The sequence below is a fragment of the Nerophis ophidion genome, linkage group LG02, assembly GCF_033978795.1.
Source record: "Nerophis ophidion isolate RoL-2023_Sa linkage group LG02, RoL_Noph_v1.0, whole genome shotgun sequence".
NCBI classification, from domain to species: domain Eukaryota; kingdom Metazoa; phylum Chordata; class Actinopteri; order Syngnathiformes; family Syngnathidae; genus Nerophis; species Nerophis ophidion.
This window is the reverse complement of record NC_084612.1, coordinates 57,376,252-57,398,894: the sequence shown is the minus strand read 5'-3', so window position 1 is coordinate 57,398,894 and position 22,643 is coordinate 57,376,252. Positions and strand designations below refer to the sequence as shown.

Here is a 22,643-nt window from a genome sequence, read left to right as displayed (position 1 = left end):
ATTCTGATGTTTTTGGACACATTTACTAGGATAATTCTGGGAAATCCCTTATCTTTCTATTGTGTTGCTAGTGTTTTAGTGAGTTTAACCGTACCTGATAGTCGGAGGGGTGTGTCCACGGGTGTCTTGAGGCCATTGTCTGATGGAAGTAGACAGCAGCTGTATGGACGGCACAAGCTCAGCTGATCTCCGGTAAGTGGCGACTTTTTACCACAATTTTCTCACCGAAAACTGCTGGTTGACATTTGGTCGGGATCCATGTTCGCTTGACCGCTCTGATCCATAGTAAAGCTTCACCTCCAGGAATTTTAAAAAAGGAATCACCGTGTGTTTGTGTGGCTAAAGGCTAAAGTTTCCCAACTCCATCTTTCTACTTTGACTTCTCCATTATTAATTGAACAAATTGCAAAAGATTCAGCAACATAGATCTCCAAAATAGTGTGTGATTATGCGGTTGAAGCTGACGACTTTTAGCTGTGTGTGTGTGCAGCGCTAATATTTCCTAACAGTCCGTGACGTCACGCGTACACGTCATCATTCCGCGACGTTTTCAACAAGAAACTCCCGGGAAATTGAAAATTGCAATTTAGTAAACCTAAAAGGCTGTATTGGCAAGTGTTGCAATATTAATATTTCATCATTGATATATAAACTATCAGACTGTGTGGTGGGTGGTAGTGGGTTTCAGTAGGTCTTTAAATGCTTTTACTGAGGTAGCATCTCTAACTGTTACCGGGAGGGCATTCCAGATTACTGGAGCCCCAATAGAAAACGCTCTATAGCCCTGTTTAGCGCTCTTATTTCGGTTTTATTTTCTTGTTTTAGTTTCTCCTTCTTGAAGTAACTCGTCTCTTGACTCAGAGCGAAGTTAGGTCAACCTGAGTTGAGTTAGTAATTAACAGCCAGCCTCGCGTTTTAGTCAGCGCTCGTGAGTCGACTGCTGTGGCACGCTGTTCCTTCTTTTAACGCCTCACCATAAGTGTGGCCTTGTTTTGAGTTTCCCTATAGTCTTATAGTGCGCTCTTAACTGCACTTGCGTTCTGTTTTACTGGCACCTCCCTGCGTGAGAGGGTTTGTGTAGAGTTAGACCGAGGGTCAGCAACACGGGGCTCTCTCAAGGACCGCCCCAGTGGCTCCCAGGAGCTTTTTCAAATATGAAAAAAGATGGGGGAAAAATGTATACGTTGTTTTAATAATCTTTCTGTAGGAGGACAAACATAACAGACACCTTCCTAATTGTTTGATATGTTTGTGTTTATGCTTCAGTGATGACAGTATTTGCTTAGCGCCGTTTTGCCCTACTCATTTCGGTAGCACTTGAACTCACGATCGTTGGTTTAGGTTTCCTACTTTCTCCGTCGCTGCCACATAGAGACGTGTTCTATGCCACTCCTTTGTCTCATCTTGTCCACCAAACATTTTATGCTGTGCGGGAATTCACAAAGGCGAGCTTTGTTGACGTTTTTGACTTGGAGTACTAATAACCCACGCTAACATGCTATTTAGGCTAACTGTGTGTACACTTTGCATCATCATGCCTCATTTGTAGGTATACTTGAGTTTATTTAATTTCCTTTACTCATGTTGTCTGTGTATTCAATTTATATTGGCATGTCTCATGACACATTTTCTGCATTTCTGATTGTGTGCCATGTTGCTCCAGACCGCTTTAATAATTACTATATTGTTCCAGACCACTGCAAACGTTACCCAGCTTGCAAATATTGTAATAAATCCATTAGAAGAAGACAACCGGCTATTTCCTTTAACTTGGACACACACATCTATACCTTTGGCAGTTTTAAGTCAGTAATTGTGAGGAGTTAGCTCACCCTCTGAAACATTTGCTTAAAGGCCTACTGAAACCCACCACTACCCACCACGCAGTCTGATAGTTTATATATCAGTAATGAAATATTAACATTGCAACACATGCCGATACGGCCTTTTTAGTTAACTAAATTGTAACTTTAAATTTCCCGGGACTTTTTTCTTGAAAATAATGATGACGTGTACGCATGACGTCACGGGCTGTTATGAATATGAGCGCTGCACACACTCACAGCTAAAAGTCATCTGGTTTAACGGCCTAATTACACAGTATTTTGGAGATCTATGTTGCTGAATCTTTTGCAATTTGTTCAATTAATATTGGAGAAGTAAAAGTAGAAAGACGGAGTTGGGAAGCTTTAACATTTAGCCACATAAACACACGGTGATTCCTTGTTTAAAATTCACGGAGGTGAAACTTTCCTATGGATCAGAGCGGACATGGATCCCGACTACATGTCAACCAGCAGGTTTCAGTGAGAAAATTGTAGTTAAAAAGTCGCCACTTACCGGATATCAGCTGAGCTTGTGCCTCCCATACAGTTGCCGTCGACTTCCCGGAGACACTGCGCGTCAACACCCGGCCGTGGAGGTACACTTCCGACTATCAGGTGCTATTAAACTCACTAAAACACTGGCAACACAATAGAAAGATAAGGGATTTCCCAGAATTATCCTAGTAAATGTCTCTAAAAACATATGAATCCGTCTCAATGCAACGCGATTGCAATCGCGGTTTTTTTTACCTTTTTTTTTTTTTTTCTAGTCCGTATCAATATCCTCAAACACAAATCTTTCATCCTCGCTCAAATTAATGGGGAAATTGTCGTTTTCGCGGTCGGAATAGCTGTTTTTGTTGGAGGCTCCCATTAAAAACAATGTGAATATATGAGGAGCCATCAACAAGTGACGTCATCGTATGCGACTTCCGGTAGAAGCCGGGCTTTTCTCCTGTTGCGAACTTTATAGTGGATGTTCTCTACTAAATCCTTTCAGCAAAAATATGGCAATATCGCAAAATGATCAAGTATGACACATAGAATGGACCTGCTATCCCCGTTTAAATAAGACAATCTCATTTCAGTAGGCCTTTAATGTGTTGCCTTCATTATACTTTATACTTTTTACGGCTCTAGACAATTTTTTTTTTCTTATTTGTGGTCCAATATGGCTCTTTCAACATATCGGCTTTCCGACCCTTTAGTTAGACTACTGGTGTAATTAAATATTTCTTCACATGCACGCTGCATCATTCCATTTGCATCTCGAAATCACGCCAACGACGGCTAACATGCTGCCCCACGCAAGGCTGACAAAATAAAAGGATGATTTAAAGAAAATGTGTGGGCTCTCGGAAAAGTGTATTTTATTGTGTGATTTGTAAAATCTCAGGTGAATAGAAAAGTTCCTGCAGTGGAATGATTTGTGTTCAACCAGAAAATGGACTTCTTACAATGTTTTGGTAAATTAATTTAATAACACCATCTAGTTTGTGTAACATGGCCAGCACGTACACGTTGTAATGAATTGATCCTCCTACACTTGAATGCCACTTCAGTTTAGAGCTGTGTTACAAATGATGTCATCAGATACATTATAAATAATACAAATAAAATGTGCTCTCTACTGTTTTGTGTCTCTCTTGGTGTCTTGTTTAGATTTCTGCGACCGGTCCTCTTGGGCATTTTTCTGATCTTTCATCACTGTTACTTCGGAGAATCCTGCAAGATATATAAAAAAAACAACAACATGATGTTCACAGCTCATTTATGGAGATATACAAATATTTTAGGAATTCCGGGATTTCACCATATAAGGTCTGTAATATCATTAAAAGATTCAGAGAATCCGGAGAAATCCCTGCATGTAACATTGAATGCCCGTGACCTTTTAATTCCTCAGGCGGTACTGCATCAAAAACTGACATCAGTGTGTAAAGGATATCACCACATTGGCTCGGGAACACTTCAAAAAACTATTGTCAAATTAAGTGCAAGTTAAAACTCTACTATTCAAAGTAAAAAGCCAGTTCTGCACGTGTTACAACAGCATGGCCTCATAGTAAAAGAGTGCGGGTACTAGACCGGCCTGCCTGTAGTCCAGACCCCTCTCCCATTGAAGATGTGTGGCACATTATGAAGCCTAAAATAAAGAACGGAGTAACGGAGACCCCAGACTTTTGAACAACTAAAGCTATACATCAAGCAAAAGTGGGAAAGAGATGCACCTGAAAAGCTTAAAAAATTGGCCACCATACCCAGCAATATGTTTGGAGGAGAAAAGGTGAGGCCTTTTATACCAGGAACACCATGTCAACCGTCAAGCATGGTGGCGGTAGTTTTATGCTCTGGGCCTGTTTTGCTGCCAATTGAACTGGTGCTTTTACAGAGAGTAAATGGGACAATGGAAAAGCAGGGTTACCTCCAAATTCTTCAGGAGAACCTAAAATTATCAGCCCGGAGGTTGGGTCTTGGGCGCAGTTGGGTGTTCCAACAGGACAATGACCCACACCTCAAACATGATAAAGGAATAGCTACATCAGGCTAGAATGAAGGTTTTAGAATGGCCTTCCCAAAGTTCTGACTTAAACGTGTGGACAATGCTGAAGAAACAAGTCAATTTCAGAAAACCATCAAATTTAGCTGAACCGCATCAATTTTGTCAAGAGGAGTAGTCAAAAATTCAACCAGAAGCTTATGAATGGCTACCAAAAAAGCATCTTATTGCAGTGAAACCTGCCAAGGGACATGTAAGCAAATATACACATACTGTATGATATGCTTTGAAATGCATCATGTGCTCGCCTGGCCTATCTGTCAAATTTCAAAAGCCAATGTGGCCCTTGAGCCAAAAAGTTTGCCCACCCCTGGGTGATGGTGTAGGTGTGTGCAGCTGGGTGTGTTCGAATCCAGATTTAAAACACTCTTATTGTATTGTGCATATAACAAATGAACATGTTTTTTCTACACTCTTTGATTTTAATTTGGATTAAAATTGTATGACTTCATTTGTGATTAGGATTTTTTTTAATAATTATTGTATTTGTTGCTTTACTGTGCATTTCTGTAAAGCACTTTGAATTACTTTTTGTACAAATTCTGCTCTATGAATGAATTAGGCTTGCCTTAACATCTCTCTAGATTTACTTTAATTTTAGTTTCATTTTGCAGTGCTTAACTTTTTCTTACATGTGTTTGAAAGTTGACAGTGTCAGAGTATGCCTTAAAACAAGGGTGTCCAAAACTATGGACCGCCAGCTTCTTCATTTTGGCCCGTGAAATGTCATAAATCCAACAAAGTATTGCACTTTGGCGCGCTTTCAAATCAAGGTGATCTCCTGATGCTACATAATTGCTGCCATCTTGTGGACAATGTGAGTAAATCAGATCAATGGCCCTTGAAAGTACTTTCCAATAATAACACAGCATTTACTTGTATGACACAATCCAAACAACCTTCACTAGTCATAGTGCAAACAAATACTTAAATACAAAAAAGAAAAACGTCAAAACACAAGGTCACACTTACACAACCTCTTCGCTGGACTTTGTGGATATTATAAAAAAGAACAGCCAAACAACATACACAAAAATGAAAAATAAATAAACCTATTTCAATCATTTAGACTGCATGATGGGAACAATGTAAAACACTTTCTCCACACGTATCCATTTTTTTGTGTATTTTGGCTGGTTGATATTTCTGACTGATTACAAAACTTTAAGAAGGTCTTCACGGAAATAAACAGAGTAGGAGTCAAACATTCACCTACTCTTAATAACCAATAATATATCCATTGCATTATTATTCAAACATGATATTAACAAATTATGTACACACAAATGCACATATATATATATATATATATATATATATATATATATATATATATATATATATATATATATATATATATATATATATATATATATATATATATATATATATATATCCATCCATCCATTTTCTACCGCTTATTCCCTGTCGGGGTCGCGGGGGGCGCTGGCGCCTATCTCAGCTACAATCGGGCGGAAGGCGGGGTACACCCTGGACAAGTCGCCACCTCATCGCAGGGCCGATAGAGGACAAGTACCTCAAGGGAAAGTTGAAAAGAACTTTGAAGAGAGAGTATATATTTATATATATATATATATATATATACATATATATATATATATATATATATATATATATATATATATATATATATATATATATATATATATATATATATATACAGAGAGAGCGTATTTATTATGGGTCCATTGGAAATGTGAGCAAATCTGCTGGGTCAAAAGTATACATACAGCAATGTTAATATTTGCTTACGTGTCCCTTGGCAAGTTTCACTGCAATAAGGCACTTTTGGTGGCCATCCACAAACTTCTGGCAAGCTTCTGGTTGAACTTTTGACCACTCCTCTTGACAAAATTAGTACAGTTCATCTAAATGTGTGGGTTTTCTGACATGGACTTGTTTCTTCAGCATTGTCCACACATTTAAGTGAGGACTTTGGGAAGGTCATTCTAAAACATTAATTTTAGCCTGATTTAGCCATTCCTTTACCACTTTTGACGTGTGGTCATTGTCCTGTTGGAACACCCAACTGCGCCACGAGACCCAACCTCCGGGCTGATAATTTTAGGTTGTCCTAAACCAGGGGTCTCAGACACGCGGCCCGCGGGCCAATTGCAGCCCACAAGACGTTTTTTTTGCGCCACCCACCTTGATATGAAAGTTTATTGTTAGTGCAGCCCGCAAGTTTTATATGAATGATCCTTGACAGCGTTGTGTTATTTGGCTCCAAAATGGCTCTTTCAACGTTCGGGTTGCCTACCCCTGCGTTAGTGGAAAAGCGGCATATAATTGAAAGAGACAGAGATGTTGCTATGGAGACGAGAGTTTTCTTACGTGCCTAGCTGTAGTCACATCGTGACACCTGTCCGTAAGTAATAACAGTTCCTGATAACCTAGACCAATTCAAACCGTTATTTGTTTTTTTATTGTTCAATTTGCATTGCCTCACACGATGAACACTACATATATTTCTATGTGACGCCGGATAACACTCCGGGAGCCATCACTTTTTTGTGCTCGCTATTATCCACCGACTGCCGTGTTGCTCTAGGGAGGAAAAGCGGAACGACACACATTGTGTAAATAACATTATTCTCCGTGCGTTGGCTAAATACAAATATATTCCACAACCCCAAACATGTCTTTTTCGAACCCTGCAGTGAAGAGAAAGGTTTGTGATGAGCAAAGACAATTCCAGGAAAAGTGGGGGATACAATATTTCTTTGTTGAGCACAAGGGCACCCCAACGTGTCTTATTTACACCGAGAAAGTTGCGGTGCACAAGGTATACAATTTGAAACATCATTATACAACTAGACATACTGAGGAGTATGCAACATTTTTTGGGGGGAAATATTTTCTTGAAGCCCAGCCTCAACCAGACTCTGCATCCAGTGGCCCCCAGGTAAAGTGAGTTTGAGACCCCTGTCCTAAACAATTTGGAGGTAGTTTTCCTTTTTAATTGTCCCTTTAATCCGTGAAAAGCACCATTTGAATTGGCAGCAAAATTCTCCCGGAGCATAATACTACCACCACCATGCTTGACCGTATTCATGGTGTTCCTGGGATTAAAAGCCACACCTTTTCTCCTCCAAACATATTGCTGGATATTGTGGCCAAACAGCTTAATTTTTGTTTCATCCGACATCACATGGATAAAGACAAGACCTTCTGGAGGAAAGTGGATGAAAACTCAAGACAGACATGACATTATGTTCTTTACAAGTGTATGATAAATAAATGATAAATGGGTTGTACTTGTATAGCGCTTTTCTACCTTCAAGGTACTCAAAGCGCTTTGACACTACTTCCACATTTACCCATTCACACACACATTCACACACTGATGGAGGGAGCTGCCATGCAAGGCGCTAATCAGCACCCATCAGTAAAGTAACTATATATATATATATATATATATATATATATATATATATATATATATAGTTACTTTACACGCAGTCGGTTTTAGTCCAATCCGGCCACTAAGTCAAAAAGTTTGGACACCACGGCCTTAAAACATTGTAAAACAATTAAAGGTTTTATGATTGAATAAATCAATTCACTTCACATTATTTGCAAATGTGGTTAAAATTTATTCATGTGTTTGGCATTTCTTCCCCAAGGGATTGAGAGTCATCATTGAAATAACCAATCACAGACGTAAAAAGAAGACCGGACTGACCATTCGAGCCGCTATCTTTCCACTTCAGCTTGTTGTCGTCGGTGTGTCGCGTCCACGCGGAGCGGAAGCTGACCAGCTCGGCCGTGATGTGGGCCAGACTCCACTGCAGCCCCCTGGAGCTCTCCTTCCACAGATTACTGAGAACAAACATCAGACCGGGACAATGTGAGCACTTTATTTCTGGACGTAGTAACCAGGCAACCAAAATAAAATGTCCCTTATATCCACTTAAGTACGACATTGAGAGCTCAGTCTATGAAGTGACTCGGACAAAAGAGATTTGAGTGATTACAGTAAATATGAAGATAAGAGTATTATGGTATTATATTCACTACTTCAACTTATTGGACTCAATCATTGTTCAGCAGGGGTGTAGCACCAAATACGCAGATAATATTTTTATTATTCACTTAAATGTAAGCATAAATCTCATGTTTTCCTTTACTTTGTATTGTAAAGTAAAGATTAGCTTATACATGTAGGACTATCTTCAAATCATAATATTACATCGTTATTATTACCATGATTATATTATTATTGGTGCATCTCCTAGGGGTTGAGTCTCCCCATGTATTTAAAACCAGGTCTGTTTATAACGTTATTCAGGGGTCTTTGAATGCACTACAGTTACAGTGGGGCAAAAAAGTGTTTAGTAAGCCACCGATTGTGCAAGTTCTCCCACCTAAAATGATGACATAGGTCTGTAATTTTCATCATAGGTACACTTCAACTGTGAGAGACAGAATGTGAAAAAAATCCAGGGAATCACATTGTAGGAATTTTAAATAATTTATTTGTAAATTATGTTGGAAAATAAGTATTTGGTCAACCATTCAAAGTGCTCACTGATGGAAGGAGGTTTTGGCTCAAAATCTCACGATACATGGCCCCATTCATTCTTTCCTTAACACGGATCAATCGTCCTGTCCCCTTAGCAGAAAAAGAGCCCCAAAGCATGATGTTCCCAGCCCCATGCTTCACAGTAGGTCTGGTGTTCTTGGGATGCAATTCAGTATTCTTCTTCCTCCATGTATCCATTTTGGTATAAACTCCACTCGTCGTGTTTGGAGGAAGAAGAATACTGAGTTGCATCCCAAGAACACCAAACCTACTGTGAAGCATGTGGGTGGAAACATCATGCTTTGGGACTGATTTTCTGCTAAGGGGACAGGACGATTGATCCGTGTTAAGGAAAGAATGAATGGGGCCATGTATCGTGAGATTTTGAGCCAAAACCTCCTTCCATCAGTGAGAGCTTTGAATGGTTGACCAAATACTTATTTTCCAACATAATTTACAAATAAATTCTTTAAAATTCCTACAATGTGAATTCCTGGATTTTTTTTTTTTCACATTCTGTCTCTCACAGTTGAAGTGTACCTATGATGAAAATTACAGACCTCTGTCATCATCGTAAGTGGGAGAACATGCACAATCGGTGACTGACTAAATACTTTTCATTATATTTTTACTTTTATTCTATCACTTCCCCCTTGTTTCCAAAGTTGAGGCTTATCGACTGTTACAAAAGAGAAATGTATCTTCAACAGACTCTAAGACACAGGCGTAAAACTCGAGGCCCTGAGGGCCATGTCTGCCCCGTCACATCATTAATGTGGCCCACGGAAGTCCTGAATTAATATGCGTATTTTCTTTCCAAGTGTATTTAACTTTCCATTGTGACAGGAAAAAAATACATGTACTGCATGTAATTTCACATATTTTAAACAAACAACAAACACTATATTATCATGGACTATATTGCCAAAAGTATTTTTCCACCCATCCAAATGATAAGAATCAGGTATCCTAATCACTTGGCCCGGCCACAGGTGTGTACAATCAAGCACTTAGGCATTGAGAATGTTTCTACAAACATGTGTGAAAGAATGGGCTGCTCTCAGTGTTTTCCAGCGTGGAACCGTCACAGGAATCCACCTGTGCAGCAAATCCAGTCGGGACATTTCCTCGCTCCTGAATATTCCAAAAAAAACTGTCGGCTTTATTATAGGAAAATGTAAGAATTTGGGAACAACAGCAACTCAGCCACGAAGTGGTAGGCTACATAAACTGACAGAGAGGGGTCAGCGGATGCTGAAGCGCATAGTGCAAAGAGGTTGCCGACTTTCTGCAGTCAGTTGCTACAGAGCTCCAAACTTCATGTGACCTTCAATTAGCCCACGTGCAGTACGCAGAGAGCTTCATGGAATGGGTTTCCATTGCCGAGCAGCTGCATCTAAGCCATATATCACCAAGTACAATACAAAGTGTGGAATACAGTGGTGTAAAGCATGTCGCCACTGGACTCTAGAGCAGTGGAGATGCCTTCTCTGGAGTGATGAATCACGCTTTTCCATCTGGCAATCTGATACACCAGTCTGGGTTTGGAGGTTGCCAGGAGAATGGTACATTATGTGAAATTTGGTGGAGTATGAATTATGGTGTGGGGTTGTATTTCAGGAGTTGGGCTTGGCTCCTTAGTTCCAGTGAAAGGAACTTTGAATGCTCCAGGATACCAAAACATTTTGGACAATTCCGTGCTACCAACCTTCTGGGAACAGTTTGGAGCGTGGCCCCTTCCTCTTCCAACATGACTGTAAACCAGTGCACAAAGCAAGGTTCATCAAGACATGGATGACAAAGTTTGGTGTGGATGAACTTGACTGGCCTGCTCATAGTCTCAGGGGAGTCGACGGCAGCTATGGACGGCACAAGCTCAGCTGATATCCGGTAAGTGGCGACTTTTTAACCACAATTTTCTCACCGAAACCTGCTGGTTGAAATTCGGTAGGGATCCATGTCAGCTTGACCGCGCTCAGATCCATAGTTAAGTTTCACCTTCAGGAATTTTAAACAAGGAATCACCGTGTGTTTGTGTGGCCAAAGGCTAAAGCTTCCCAACTCCATCTTTCTACTGTGACTTCTCCAATATTAATTGAACAAATTGCAAAAGATTCAGCAACACATATCTCCAAATTACTGTGTAAATATGCCGTTAAAGCAGACGACTTTTAGCTCTGTGTGTGCGCAGCGCTCATACTTCCTAAAAACCTGTGACGTCTTGCGTACACTTCATCATTACTCGATGTTTCCAAGACGAAACTCCCGGGAAATTAAAAATTGTAATTTAGTAAACTAAAAAGGCCGTATTGGCATGTGTTGTAATGTTAATATTTCATCATTGATATATAAACTATCAGACTGCGTGGTGGGTAGTAGTGTGTTTCAGTAGGCCTTTAAATACCTTTCCTGTAGAGCACCACTCTGTGTGGGTCTAGTCTTGGTGCTGATCAGTTTGCTGCTTAGCCTATTTTCTGTGATAGATTTTGGTCTGGTGACCGCCGACCCCTATCCTCTGTCCCTTCGTGTGGACCTTCTTCCAGATGTTGCCAAGGTCTTTAATCTTCCTCCATAACCCGACACCTACTTCCTGGTGGGATTCCCACTTTTTGGGAACTGCCTGCAGCGCTATGGATGGACACATGCCCTTTGACCTTAGTAAAGACGGCTTTTGAAGTAATATGTGACCAAATGCAAACACATGCTACATCCAATCATATAAGAAAATTCTACCTGATAAAAATAAAATGAACCACAGTACACAACGTAACTGTTGCATGAAGCAAATAGGACACCCAGACTGAGTGTGGCAAAACACAAGACTAAGTAGCTCTCTGATTAGTGCCCAAGAGCAGGTAGGCGTCCTGAACACTAATCAGAGGCAGGTGAGACTAATTTGCAGCAATGGCAACCAAAACACAAAACCATGGGTGTGCTCAAAACACAAACTGAGGGAGTCAAAAACTAAACAAAACATGATCCATTCAACGGATTGTGACAAAAATAAAAGCCCAGTTTTTGCCTTGCAACAGTACCAAGGTGCAGCCAGGGCATGAAACACTTTTTTTTTTAAATGTTAATTGTATTTATCAGAGAGTTACCTGCCAAAAGTTTGCATTTTTTATTATTTTAATTCAAACACAATTTGAGCGCTTTGCTCCCTGGTGTCCCCAAAATGAACCAGTTGTTGAACATTTAACCATTACTACCACAAAGAGTAAGTCTGTGATGTAAGTCCCATTACCGTATTTTTTGGACCATAGGGCGCATCGGATTATAAGGCACACTGCCGATGAATGGTCTATTTTTGATCTGTTTTCGTATATAAGGCGCAACAGTAACAAGGAGCAGCCAGAGCATAACGCATTTTTTTTAAAATGTCTGTGACTCTTATATTATAGAGTCATATTATAAGGATTTTTTTTCTTAATGTAAAATACTTCCTTGTGGTCTACATAACATGTAATGGTGGTTCTTTGGTGAAAATGTTGCATGGATGATGTTTTACAGATCATATTTAAGCCGCTTTCTGACATTTGCTTCCGGGTGCTGAGGAAGAACAGACTGGAGAGGCAGCTGATGGTGACCTTCTATCGCTCGGCTGTCGAGAGCCTGCTGACGTACTGCATAACAGTGTGGTACGCCAGCTGCACTGAAGCAGACAAACAGGCGATTCAGAGGGTCATAAAGTCTGCACAAAAAATCATCGGCTGTCCCCTGCCCTCCCTGAAGGACTTACACAACTCCCGTTGCCTCAACAGAGCAAAAAACATTACCAAGAACAGCACACACCCTGGCTTCCACCTGTTCGACTTGCTACCATCAGGCAGGCGCTGCAGGTGCATCAGAGCCAGAACAAACAGGCTCGGAGACAGCTTCTTTCCCGAAGATGTCACCATGTTGAACTCTAACTTAAAATAATAATAATTCACCCCTATACAATATCATGCCCTAATGCCCTACTGTACAATACTACCCTTCGAGTGCAATACGTCCGACACTGATTGTTCTTTATTACTTCGGTACTCTGGTCTTGTTCTGTATATTGTACAGTATTTTGTATTTTGTACTTCTATAGTGTTTTGTATATTGTATATTGCCTATTATTTTTATTGGATAGTCCATCCATCCATCCATCCATCATATTCCGCTTATCCGAGGTCGGGTCGCGGGGGAAGCAGCCTAAGCAGGGAAGCCCAGACTTCCCTCTCCCCAGCCACTTCGTCCAGCTCTTCTCGGGGGATCCCGAGGCGTTCACAGGCCAGCCGGGAGACATAGTCTTCCCAACGTGTCCTGGGTCTTCCCCGTGGCCTCCTACCGGTTGGACGTGCCCTAAACACCTCCCTAGGGAGGCAATCGGGTGGCATCCTGACCAGATGCCCGAGCCACCTCATCTGGCTCCTCTCGATGTGGAGCAGCAGCGGCTTTACTTTGAGTTCCTCCCGGATGGCACCCTATCTCTAAGGGAGAGCCCCGCCACCCGGCGGAGGAAACTCATTTCGGCCGCTTGTACCCGTGATCTTATCCTTTCGGTCATGACCCAAAGCTCATGACCATAGGTGAGGATGGGAACGTAGATCGACCGGTAAATTGAGAGCTTTGCCTTCCGGCTCAGCTGCTTCTTCACCACAACGGATCAGTAAAACGTCCGCATTACTGAAGACGCCGGACCGATCCGCCTGTCGATCTCACGATCCACTATTCCCCCACTCGTGAACAAGACTCCTAGGTACTTGAACTCCTCCACTTGGGGCAGTGTCTCCTCCCCAACCTGGAGATGGCACTGCACCCTTTTCCGGGCGAGAACCATGGACTCTGACCTGGAGGTACTGATTCTCATTCCGGTCGCTTCACACTCGGCTGCGAACCGATCCAGTGAGAGCTGAAGATCCCGGCCAGATGAAGCCATCAGGACCACATCATCTGCAAAAAGCAGAGACTTAATCCCGCGGCCACCAAACCGGAAGCCCTCAACGCCTTGACTGCGCCTAGAAATTCTGTCCATAAAAGTTATGAACAGAATCGGTGAAAAAAGGACAGTCTTGGCGGAGTCCAACCCTCACTGGAAACGAGTCCGACTTACTGCCAGCAATGCGGACCAAGCTCTGACACCAATCATACGGAGAGCGGACCGCCATAATAAGACAGTCCGGTACCCCATACTCTCTGAGCACTCCCCACAGGACTTCCCGAGGGACATGGTCGAATGCCTTCTCCAAGTCCACAAAGCACATGTAGACTGGTTGGGCAAACTCCCATGCACCCTCAAGAACTCTGCCGAGAGAATAGAGCTGGTCCACAGTTCCACGACCAGGACGAAAACCACACTGTTCCTCCTGAATCCGAGGTTCCACTATCCGGCGTAGCCTCCTCTCCAGTACACCTGAATAAACCTTACCAGGAAGGCTGAGGAGTGTGATCCCACGATAGTTGGAACACACCCTCCGGTCCCCCTTCTTAAAGAGAGGTACCACCACCCCGGTCTGCCAATCCAGAGGTACCGCCCCCGATGTCCACGCGATGCTGCAGAGTCTTGTCAATCAAGACAGACCCACAGCATCCAGAGCCTTAAGGAACTCCGGGCGGATCTCATCTATCCCCGGGGCCTTGCCGCCGAGGAGCTTTTTAACTACCTCAGCAACCTCAGCCCCAGAAATAGGAGAGCCCACCACAGATTCCCCAGGCACCGCTTCAGCAAAGGAAGACGTGTTGGTGGGATTGAGGAGGTCTTCGAAGTATTCCCTCCACCGATCCACAACATCCGCAGTCGAAGTCAGCAGAACACCATCCACACCATACATGGTGTTGATACTGCACTGCTTCCCCTTCCTGAGGCGCAGTATGGTGGTCCAGAATCGCTTCGAAGCCGTCCGGAAGTCGTTTTCCATTGCTTCCCCGAACTCTTCCCATGTCCGAGTTTTTGCCTCCGCGACCGCTAAAGCTGCACACCGCTTGGCCCGTCGGTACCCGTCCACTGCCTCCGGAGTCCTATGAGCCAAAAGAACCCGATAGGACTCCTTCTTCAGCTTGACGGCATCTCTCACTGCTGGTGTCCACCAACGGGTTCTGGGATTACCGCCACGACAGGCACCAACAACCTTGCGGCCACAGCTCCAATCAGCCACCTCGACAATAGAGGTTCGGAACATGGTCCACTCGGACTCCAGTACACCTGAATAAACCTTACCGGGAAGGCTGAGGAGTGTGATCCCACGATAGTTGGAACACACCCTCCGGTCCGCCTTCTTAAAGAGAGGGACCACCACCCCGGTCTGCCAATCCAGAGGTACTGCCCCCGATGTCCACGCGATGCTGCAGAGTCTTGTCAACCAAGACAGACCCACAGCATCCAGAGCCTTAAGGAACTCCGGGCCGATCTCATCTACCCCCGGGGCCTTGCCGCAGAGGAGCTTTTTAACTACCTCAGCAACCTCAGCCCCAGAAATAGGAGAGCCCACCACAGATTCCCCAGGCACCGCTTCAGCAAAGGAAGATGTGTTGGTGGGATTGAGGAGGTCTTCGAAGTATTCCCTCCACCGATCCACAACATCCGCAGTCAAAGTCAGCAGAACACCATCCACACCATACACGGTGTTGATACTGCACTGCTTCCCCTTCCTGAGGCGCCGTATGGTGGTCCAGAATCGCTTCAAAGCGGTCCGGAAGTCGTTTTCCATGGCTTTCCCGAACTCTTCCCATGTCCGAGTTTTTGCCTCAGCGACCGCTAAAGCTGCACACCGCTTGGCCCGTCGGTACCCGTCCACTGCTTCCGGAGTCCTATGAGCCAAAAGAACCCGATAGGACTCCTTCTTCAGCTTGACGGCATCTCTCACTGCTGGTGTCCACCAACGGGTTCTGGGATTACCGCCACGACAGGCACCGACAACCTTGCGGCCACAGCTCCAATCAACCGCCTCGACAATAGAGATTCGGAACATGGTCCACTCGGACTCAACGTCTCGCACCTCCATCGTGACATGTTCAAAGTTCTTCCGGAGGTGGGAATTGAAACTCTTTCTGACAGGAGACTCTGCCAGACGTTCCCAGCAGACCCTCACAATGCGTTTGGGCCTCCCAGGTTTGTCCGGCATCCTCCCCCAGCATCGCAGCCAACTCACCACCAGGTGGTGATCGGTAGAAAGCTCCGCCCCTCTTTTCACCCGAGTGTCCAAAACATGAGGCCCCAAATCCGATGACACAACTACAAAGTCGATCATGGAACTGCGGCCTAGGGTGTCCTGGTGCCATGTGCACATATGGACACCCTTATGTTTGAACATGGTGTTCGTTATGGACAATCCGTGACGAGCACAAAAGTCCAATAACAAAACACCACTCGGGTTTAGATCCGGGCGGCCATTCTTCCCAATCACGCCTCTCCAGGTTTCACTGTCGTTGCCAACATGAGCGTTGAAGTCTCCCAGTAGGACAAGGGAATCACCCGGCGGAGCACTTTCCAGTACTCCCTCGAGTGTACCCAAAAAGGGTGGGTACTCTGAACTGCTGTTTGTTGCGTAAGCACAAACAACAGTCAGGACCCGTCCCCCCACCCGAAGGCGGAGGGAAGCTACCCTCTCGTCCACTGGGTTGAACTCCAACGTGCAGGCTTTGAGCCGGGGGGCAACGAGAATTGCCACCCCAGCCCGTCTTCTCTCACTGCCGGCAACGCCAGAGTGGAAAAGTGTCCAGTCCCTCTCGAGAGAACTGGTTCCAGAGGCCTTGCTGTGCGTCGAGGTTAGTCTGACTATATCCAGCCGGAACTTCTCTACCTCGCGCACTAGCTCAGGCTCCTTCCCCCCCAGTGAGGTGACGTTCCACGTCCCAAGAGCTAGCTTCTGTAGCCGAGGATCGGACGGCCAAGTGCCCTGCCTTTGGCTGTTGCCCAGCTCACAATGCACCCGACCTCTATGGCCCCTCCTATGAGTGGTGAGCCCATTGGAGGGATGACCCACGTTGCCCCATGGGGAGAGGTCCGGCCACCAGGCGCTCGCCATCGTGCCCCAACTCCGGGCCTGGCTCCAGAGCGGGGCCCCGGTGAACCGCGTCCGGGCAAGGGAAATCTGAGTCCATTTTGTTGTAATTCCATAGAAGTCTTTGAGCTGCTCTTTGTCTGATAACTCACCTAGGATCTGTTTGTCTTGGGAGACCCTACCAGGGGGCATGAAAGCCCCCAGACAACATAGCTCCCAGGATCATTGGGACACGCAAACTCCTCTACCACGGTAAGGTAGCAGCTCAGAGAGGAGTTATTGGATAGTGGTCTGTTTATTTCAATTGTTAGTTTTTCCTTTTTACCTCTTATGTAATTTATTTCACCCCATATTTGTTCCCACTACCGCACCTTAAGTTGGAGTCTTTAATCTCATTATATGCAAATATAATGACATTCTATTCTATTCTATTCTATGCGCCGGTCTTATTTACGTGACTCACTTTCGACATCGTCTTCTCCCTGTCATCTTTGTTGGAGCGGTGTATCGTGCAAGGAGGGGAGTGGAAGAAGTGTCAAAAGATGGAGCTAACTGTTTTAATGACATTCAGACTTTACTTCAATCAATAACTGAGCGGAATCTCCTCATCCGGAAACAACAACACCGGATATGTGACCCGTGAAAAACCGTCCGATCGGAACACTAATAACTAAAGTTCCTTGGGTGAATAATGTAAACTCATGACACCGGTATGTTTTAGCGCTTTCATAGTGAGTTTACTGACAGACATAAGTAAGAACTTTACACTACTTTATATTAGAAATGGCAACAGCGGAGGATGAATGTCCCATAACAAGAAGATAGAGAACAAGAAAAAGATTATCGACTACGGTGTCAGCACAGACCACAAAATGGCGGACAAGCGCCATTTTTCCCGCACTCATGCAAGTCCCAAATACAGATCAGCAGGTACCAGAGGGTAAAAAAAGTTGCTTTTGCATTATATTGCGGAACAAAACACCAGATAATATGTCTTACCTTATACACACTCACCATAGTAATACTCCTATGTTGTAGCACAGTACAATCCATCAAGCTAAAACATTTTGATAGATTTTTGAGCGCCATGTGTAATGTTCTATATTTTCGATGGAACATTTAAAATGTTGGTGTTGTTCACCTGAGACATATTGCCATCATAGTGGCAATATACACTTATCGCTTATGCTTTGACTGCTTTGACTGCCATCTACGGGTCACACTTATCATTACACCATGTACCAAATAACAAAGCTTTGAGGTCGGTAAGCACAACCAACCTTGTTCCTTACATTAGGAGTCCAAAGTTAAAAGGCGCACTGTCAAGTTTTGAGAAACAAAAAAAGATTTTAAGTGCGCCTTGTAGTATGGAAAATACGGTACTTATATTCCAATTCACTGTGTGAGTCATGTATTGTTATTACAGTTAAGGTGGGGTATATTTGTGTTTCCATCAGTGATTAATTTATCTTCACATTGTAAATACAGTACATATTTTATGATGGTCACAGTTTAACCCTGGAATAGTTTTTTTTTTTCTATTTTCATACTGTCCTGTGGGAAACATTATTCTTAATAAAAAAAATGGAGTATCTCTTAAAAGAACAATTCTCAATCTTCAAGTGATCATGTCAACAATACAGTAGCTGCTTGTGTGTGTGTGTGTTTTTGTGTGTGTCCTTGCGTGTATTTGTGTGTGTTTTACGTGTGTGTGTGTGTGTGTGTGTGTGTGTTTTTACCCTTCTTGAGACATGAAGACGGAAAAGTAGTTCCATATGAGGAGGTGTGAACAAGTGATGACATAAATCATGGTCCCAATAACATTGCATCTAATAGACAATGTCTCATTTGCACCCCTGCTGGTGACATCTATCAAAATGAGGGTGGTCCCAAAAAGGATGGATTTTTCAAATTGACTGTGTGTCGCTTTTAGAAGTGCTCCCCCTCTGGTCAACATATGAAATAACAAGTGCGTGTAAGAAAATTAAATGAATCCCCTTCGTCCAAAATTAATTTAAAACAACAACAAAAATATGTATATAGAGAAATACTGTAATAACTTGAAGTAAATAATGAAGATGAAAAACCATTACAAAAAAACAACAACAAAAAACAAACGTTTTTAACTAAAAACAGACTTTTTCTCACAATTTGTCGACTTTTTTCTTAAAAAATTGGGAACAATTACTCATATTCTTTCTGTTTTTGTAATATTGCAATATTTTCTCTGACAATTAGCACTTTTTTATGTAAAATTATTACTTTTTAATGCAAGATGGTGACATTTGTCATATAAAATTCTGGCTTTTATCACAATATTGACAATTTTTTTTGTTGTTCTTGTTTAACAGTGACATTTTTTGAGTAAAACGATGACTTTTGTCATCATTTTGCCAAGTAAAATTCCGATTATTATTATAATATTGCCCACATTTTAAAGTTTTCTTATAACATTGTGGCTTTTGTTAAGCTTTTCTTGTAAAATGGCGACTTTTATTGAGTAAAATTCCAGCTCTTCTCAGAATATTGCACAAATGTTCAGTCGTTCTTGTCAAACACTGACTTGGGTTGAGAAAAATTACGACTTTTATAATAACACTGCCAAAATTCAAAGTTTTTCCTGTGAAATTGTGACTCTATTCTTGTGAAATTTAAACTAATTTTTCACAAGCTATTCTTATATTTGCATAGTATGTATATATTATTAATGCTGCAAATACACATCTTTATATATCTAGAAAGGGTGGTCTTAAGAGGTAGACATTTTTCAGAGGTCTCAAGAAGGTAACAAATACAAGAACGTGTGTGTGTGTGTGCATACGTGTGTGTGTGTGTGTGTGTGTGTGTGTGTGCTCTACCTGTGTCTATTACAGGGGTCCAGTGGACCAGGGTTCTCTTCCACTAAAGGAACCACAATCTTCTCAGCCATGTCGGTCAGCAAGGAGAATGTCGGGTAAACGATGAAGTCAATGAAACCTGCAGGAAGGAAGTTCAACGTCAACGTACTGAAATGAAGAAGATTGCAGAAATATTTTGTCCAACGTACCGATCTGAGACTCGGCCACCAGTGTGCTTTTTCGGTCACACAGAGGAGAGAAGGGTAGGCCCAGCTCCGCCTCTCTATCACCCTCCCCGTGGGAGAAAGAAGAAATAACTTAAAAGGCATTCCCCTCCAAATAACACCTAACAGGTCATGTGACTCGTGCACAAAATATCAGATAAATGATAAATGATAAATGGGTTGTACTTGTATAGCGCTTTTCTACCTTCGAGGTACTCAAAGCGCTTTGACACTACTTCCACATTTACCCATTCACACACACATTCACACACTGATGGAGGGAGCTGCCATGCAAGGCGCCAACCAGCACCCATCAGGAGCAAGGGTGAAGTGTCTTGCTCAGGACACAACGGACGTGACGAGGTTGGTACTAGGTGGGATTTGAACCAGGGACCCTCGGGTTGTACACGGCCACTCTTCCACTGCGCCACGCCGTCCCTAAAATGTGATAAAATGTGATAAAAAAATAAAAAAATGTGATAAAATGTGTTTTTACTGTCACATATGACTATTTCATCTTCTTTCTCGTTCTGGTCAAACGGCAACACAGGAGCTTCTAACTGACGACACAGAAAACATATCAGACCGTGACGACAACGCAATGATGAGTATAAATGATAAAACATTGAATATTAAAGAGTATGTGAAATTTGGTCTCCTGTGATGAGGTAGTGACTTGTCCAGGGTGTACCCTGCCTTCTGCCCGATTGTAGCTGAGATAGGCACCAGCGCCCCCCGTGAACCCAAAGGGAATAAGCGGTGGAAAATCGATGGATGGATGGATGAAATTTGGACTCCTGCCTTGTTTACTTCCCTGACGACTTCCTCTGAGTTTTGTAATCAATAAGAAATATCAAGCAGCTAAAATGTGCCAAACATGAAAAAGTGTTTTGTATATATTACACATTACCCATTATGGGTCACTCCTCCAAAGGGCTCACCACCCATGGCAGGGGCCATAGAGGTCGGGTGCAATGTGAGCTGGGCGGCAGCCGGAGGCAGGGCACTTGGCGGTCCAATCCTCGGCTACAGAAGCTAGCTCTTGGGACGTGGAACGTCACCTCAGTTGGGGGGGAAGGAGCCTGAGCTAGTGCGCGAAGTAGAGAAATTCCGGCTGAATGTAGTCGGACTCACTTTGACGCACAGCAAGGGCTCTCGAACCACTTCTCTCGAGAGGGACTGGGCTCTCTTCCACTCTGGTGTTGCCGGCAGTGAGAGGCGACGGGCTGGGGTGGCAATACTTGTTCCCCCCCGGCTTAAAGCCTGCACGTTGGAGTTCAACCCAGTGGACGAAAGGGTAGCCTCCCTCCGCTTTCGGGTGGGGGGACGGGTCCTAACTGTTTGTGCTTACGCACCAAACAACTGTTCAGAGTACCCACCCTTTACACTCGAGGGAGTACTGGAGAGTGGTCCCCCGGGTGATTCCCTTGTCCTACTAGGGGACTTCAACGCTCATGTTGGCAACGACAGTGAAACCTGGAGAGGCGTGATAGGGAAGAATGGCCGCCCGGATCTGAACCCGAGTGGTGTTTTGTTATCGGACTTTTGTGCTCGTCACAGTTTGTCCATAACAAACGCCGTGTTCAAACATAAGGGTGTCCATATGTGCACTTGGCACCAGGACACCTTAGGCCGCAGTTCCATGATGGACATTGTAGTTGTGTCATCGGATTTGCGGCCTCATGTTTTGGACACTTGGGTGAAGAAAGGGGCGGAGCTTTCTACTGATCACCACCTGGTGGTGAGTTGGCTGCGATGGTGGGGGAGGATGCCGGACAGACCTGGCAGGTCCAAGCGCATTGTGAGGGTCTGCTGGGAACGTCTGGCAGAGTCTCCTGTCAGAGTTTCAATTCCCACCTCCGGAAGAACTTTGAACATGTCACGAGGGAGGTGCTGGACATTGAGTTCGAGTGGACCAAGTTCCGCGCCTCTATTGTCGAGGCGGCCAATTGGAGCTGTGGCAGCAAGGTAGTTGGTGCCTGTCGGGGCGGTAATCCTAGAACCCCTTGGTGGACACCAGCGGTGAGGGATGCCGTCAAGCTGAAGAAGAGGTCCTATCGGGTTATTTTGGCTTATAGGACTCCGGAGGCAGTGGACAGGAACCGACGGGCCAAGCGGTGTGCAGCTTCAGCGGTCGCAGAGGCAAAACTCGTACATGGGAGGAGTTCGGGGGAGCCATTGAAAATGACATTCGGACGGCTTCGAAGCAATTCTGGACCACCATCCGCCGCCTCAGGAAGGGGAGGCAGTACACTGTCAACACCGTGTATGGTGCGGATGGTGATCTGCTGATCTCAACTGCGGATGTAGTGGATAGGTGGAAGGTGGAAGGAATACTTAAAGACCTCCTCAATCCCACCAACACGTCTTCCTATGAGGAAGCAGTGCCTGGGGAATCTGTGGTGGGCTCTCCTATTTCTGGGGCTGAGGTTGCAGAGGTAGTTAAAAAACTCCTCGGTGGCAAGGCCCCAAGGGTGGATGAGAACTGCCCGGAGTTCCTTAAGGCTCTGGATGCTGTGGGGCTGTCTTGGTTGAGATATCTCTGCAGCATCGCGTAGACAGCGGGGGCGGTACCTCTGGATTGGCAGACCGGGGTGGACGTCCTTCTCTTTAAGAAGGGGGACTGAAGGGTGTGTTCTAACTATTGTGGGATCACACTCCTCAGCCTTCCCAGTAAGGT

At 44.0% G+C, this 22,643-nt stretch overlaps 1 protein-coding gene across 5 annotated transcripts in view; it reads right to left on the bottom strand.

The window, feature by feature from the left end:
* Positions 1-3,179: 3,179 nt before the first annotated feature.
* Positions 3,180-22,643, bottom strand: part of LOC133542888 (dual specificity calcium/calmodulin-dependent 3',5'-cyclic nucleotide phosphodiesterase 1B-like) — an 89,268-nt gene continuing 69,804 nt past the window's right edge. For all 5 annotated transcript variants that reach the window (XM_061887130.1, XM_061887147.1, XM_061887161.1 and 2 more), the window contains 4 exons: positions 19,949-20,030; positions 19,761-19,878; positions 8,093-8,229; positions 3,180-3,551 (listed from right to left, as the gene is read on the bottom strand). In XM_061887130.1, the coding sequence (XP_061743114.1) occupies positions 3,454-3,551; positions 8,093-8,229; positions 19,761-19,878; positions 19,949-20,030 (435 nt within the window). In that variant the 3' untranslated portion in view covers positions 3,180-3,453. The remainder of the gene's footprint in view (positions 3,552-8,092; positions 8,230-19,760; positions 19,879-19,948; positions 20,031-22,643) is intronic.